Source organism: Protopterus annectens, chromosome 5.part0 (genome assembly GCF_019279795.1).
Source record: "Protopterus annectens isolate FY-2018-M chromosome 5.part0, PAN1.0, whole genome shotgun sequence".
Taxonomy (NCBI): domain Eukaryota; kingdom Metazoa; phylum Chordata; order Ceratodontiformes; family Protopteridae; genus Protopterus; species Protopterus annectens.
In genome coordinates this window covers 742,865,759-742,869,062 of record NC_056735.1, presented here as the reverse complement: position 1 = coordinate 742,869,062, position 3,304 = coordinate 742,865,759, and the positions used below count along the sequence as shown (strand labels likewise).

The following is a 3,304-nucleotide window of genomic DNA, read 5'->3' as shown; positions in this document are numbered from 1 at the left end:
TGTGTGTGCCTTCTGTGGAAGGTTGAGCACCGGGCTGGCAACTCGACACTGTAAAACTCTGCTGCCAATCATGAGCAGACAGATGATCCGCTGTGGCGACCCCTAACCAGGAAAAGCCAAAAGAAGAAGAAGAAGTAGACTCAGACCTGAGTGTCAACAGAAGTTTACAACAGACAGGCAATCAACTTGCTTTTCGAGTAAGAAACTGGACTACTAAAACTTTTAAATAATACCAGTACCATTTAACAACTCCATGTAATGAGAAAAAAAAAAAAACAAGCAGAATCCACAACCATTTTCACAACAGCTTTGTCAAGGGACTGTAAAGAAAACAAAATAGCTTGAGAATAATCATGCAGGAGCAGAAAGAACATACAAATGCTAAATATTTATTTGAATTAATTACAAAACAGATGCTTTCAAAGATGCAATATATTTCTCCTTTTCATAGAAATAATGTGCAATTAAAACATGTTTATTTAGTAATGTAGTATTACAATTTTAAATATAAATATACACATTAAAAATATATCTCATTTAAATAAAATATGGTAAAATGTGTTACTTAGTATTAAGCATTCATTAATTAGAGTAAACATATAAAAACAGTCTTGCAAAGTTATTTCACAGCTTTACAACCTAGTGAAATTATATCTTACAAACAAAAACAATGGGCTTGAGCTGTAGTTTAACTACAAAACAGTGATATGTTTTTTTTCCTAAAGTGCTGTATTATTAGGGTACTGCACCCAGCAGTTGTACCATCAAAGCTAACTTATTCTTTAGAGAGCGATTACAAATAATGCTACTTAAGGACATTCAGTTTTTTGTAAATATTGAACCCATTTTCCTGTGTACAGGCTATACACAGTATTTTTCTATCTTTAATTTGCATAATGTTTCACTTAGGCATTATATTTACTATGTTTTACATTTAGAAAGCAAAAATACAGACTTAATTTAAGAATCAGATCCTTAATGTGTAGTTACTTTAATGTTAGTATACTTTGCAATGACTATATTCAGCAAGAAATGCTTTTTGTTTAAAATATAAAAAGAAATTTACAATTACATAAAACATCATAACATTTTCATTATAATGTCTGAAAAATCGAGATGCTAGAAACTTTATCTCCCTGAGAAATGAAGCAGCAATGATTTCACAATTTTTAGTCTAGAATATGTATTTAATCGCTTACATTATTTACACACTTTGACATAATCCTAATCAGTTTTGAAATCTGGGAATTTGACTTCAGCTGGATCACATGTCAATGCATAAATTCATGAAACAAAAGTAATGCAAAAGGACATTATTTTTGTTTCTATGCCTCTGTGAACCAGTTTGTTATTTCTAGCAGTCACTTCATGAAACAGTAACAGAAGTACTTGGCATCAATCACAGTGGTCTGGAAATGTAGCAACAGTATGTATATAGCAGGAACAGAATTCAGATGATATTAACAACCCAGCCAACTGTTGCTTTGGAGAACACGGATTACTCTTTGGGTTATAATGTCGTATTCAAACTGCTGTCCCTTACTGAAGAGGTACAAGTACCCTGTTAAAGAAACACAGTCAGTGTTAGTGTTGCATCGTGTAATGCATTCAAGCATGTTTTATAACAAGATACATAGTAAAATTGGCACTCCCAGAAGGATATAGTGATGTGTAGTAAGGTAGTTACACAACCACATAAACTACTGCAAGTACACAGGTGATTACAGTGGCAAGATTCATAAGTGGATCAAAAATATTGAAATGCAGAACTTCAGGTAAGTAGACAAGCAAATACAACACATATGAATGCACTCACAAACACATGTAAACATGACATTTTATATAGGCAAAAACTAGATAGTTTGAGTTAAGGGTTGTTTTGCATATCATTTTGGTTTCAAATCACTTTTTCAGAAATTAATAAAAAGTATGAAGGTGTATGTGAAAAATGCAGAATGAGTCTTGGTTTGTGTTTTTGCTTCATTTTCATATTACCAACATAAATATAAACACCTAAATGAAAGCACATCATTTATATTCATGAGTAGAATTGATGTATAACAATTTATACTGGGTATTTGAAAGCACCTAGCAAAGTTTTTATATATTGTGCGCACACACACACACACACACACACACACACATATATATATATATATATATATATATATATATATATATACTTGCAGGCAATAAATCAAAAATTTGAAAAATGAAATACAAATAATGTAAGAAGGGTATGCTTTATTTAAACTGATGATGTGCACAAAGGAATGTACACAGTTTTACAATAATACTAAATTTTCTTAGGAATCATAAGTACATACCGTAGTACTGAAATGCAGCTTCCACTTTAAAGTTAATGCCTGGAAAATCTACTGCAATACGTTTTGGATAACCTCTGTCCATCTTTTTTCTGATTTCATCATAACTAGTAAAATAAACATTGTATTCATGAAAATAATGCAAATGCCAAATTGTGGAACAAATCTTAGCAAAAACATTTTTAGCAGCATGGAATAATATCTTCAGTGCATCATAGTACATATAATGACATAAACTGTAATGTGAGATAATACAGTAATGTATGTGGGATATGTGAACGACCTTTGTATGCACAGAACAGTTACACACCTATCAACAACTGATAATATTTTAGCTGTACATTCCTTTTAGATGTTAGGATTGAGTAGTGCATTGTTGGGGCTCAGAAGTGTAATCTAAGAAAACATCAAAGACTGAAGAAAAGCTGACTTTATTAATTTTCTCTATGTCATTACTTGGGAATAGGCTCCTATTCTGTCAAAATACTACTTATGAATCACATAACAGAACCCACTCTACGAACTTAAACAAAACATGAATTCAGAACTAGTCATATTACCCAAAGAGCTATACTAAAGCTTGTAGGCCACACAGCAGCCAATAAAAACAGTGAGCTAATATCACATGCTGTTAGGGTTGCCACCTTTTGTTGTGGCCAGAAATGAACTAAAGCAACAGACCCTTCACCTACCATAAAACCCACAATTCTTCCCTTCTCTTGACCCACTTTATGCCCATTTTGCAACATCATGGGCATATCAGGAAGAGAAGGACTATCCTGTTTTCCTGGTTTCCTTCACAACTGCATCTCGTTAGCGATGTTTTTTGTAAAGAAAAACATTGTGGAATTGGAGATTTAACAAACTCTGATACAGTCTTTTTTTTTTTAAACAGAATTTTGGAGTTTATACAGTGTTTTCCAGACTACTGGACAATCAATTTGATTTCTGGATAGTCCAGAAAAAAAAAAAAGATAGCC

The 3,304-nt window shown here is 32.4% G+C and overlaps 1 protein-coding gene across 1 annotated transcript in view; it reads right to left on the bottom strand.

Annotated features, from left to right (window-relative positions):
- Window positions 1-1,315: 1,315 nt before the first annotated feature.
- LOC122802792 (matrix metalloproteinase-18-like) overlaps window positions 1,316-3,304 on the bottom strand; it is a 25,197-nt gene continuing 23,208 nt past the window's right edge. The window contains exons 9-10 of the mRNA XM_044072587.1: window positions 2,328-2,431; window positions 1,316-1,561 (exon numbers count right to left, since the gene is read on the bottom strand). Of these exons, the coding sequence (XP_043928522.1) occupies window positions 1,461-1,561; window positions 2,328-2,431 (205 nt within the window). The 3' untranslated portion in view covers window positions 1,316-1,460. The remainder of the gene's footprint in view (window positions 1,562-2,327; window positions 2,432-3,304) is intronic.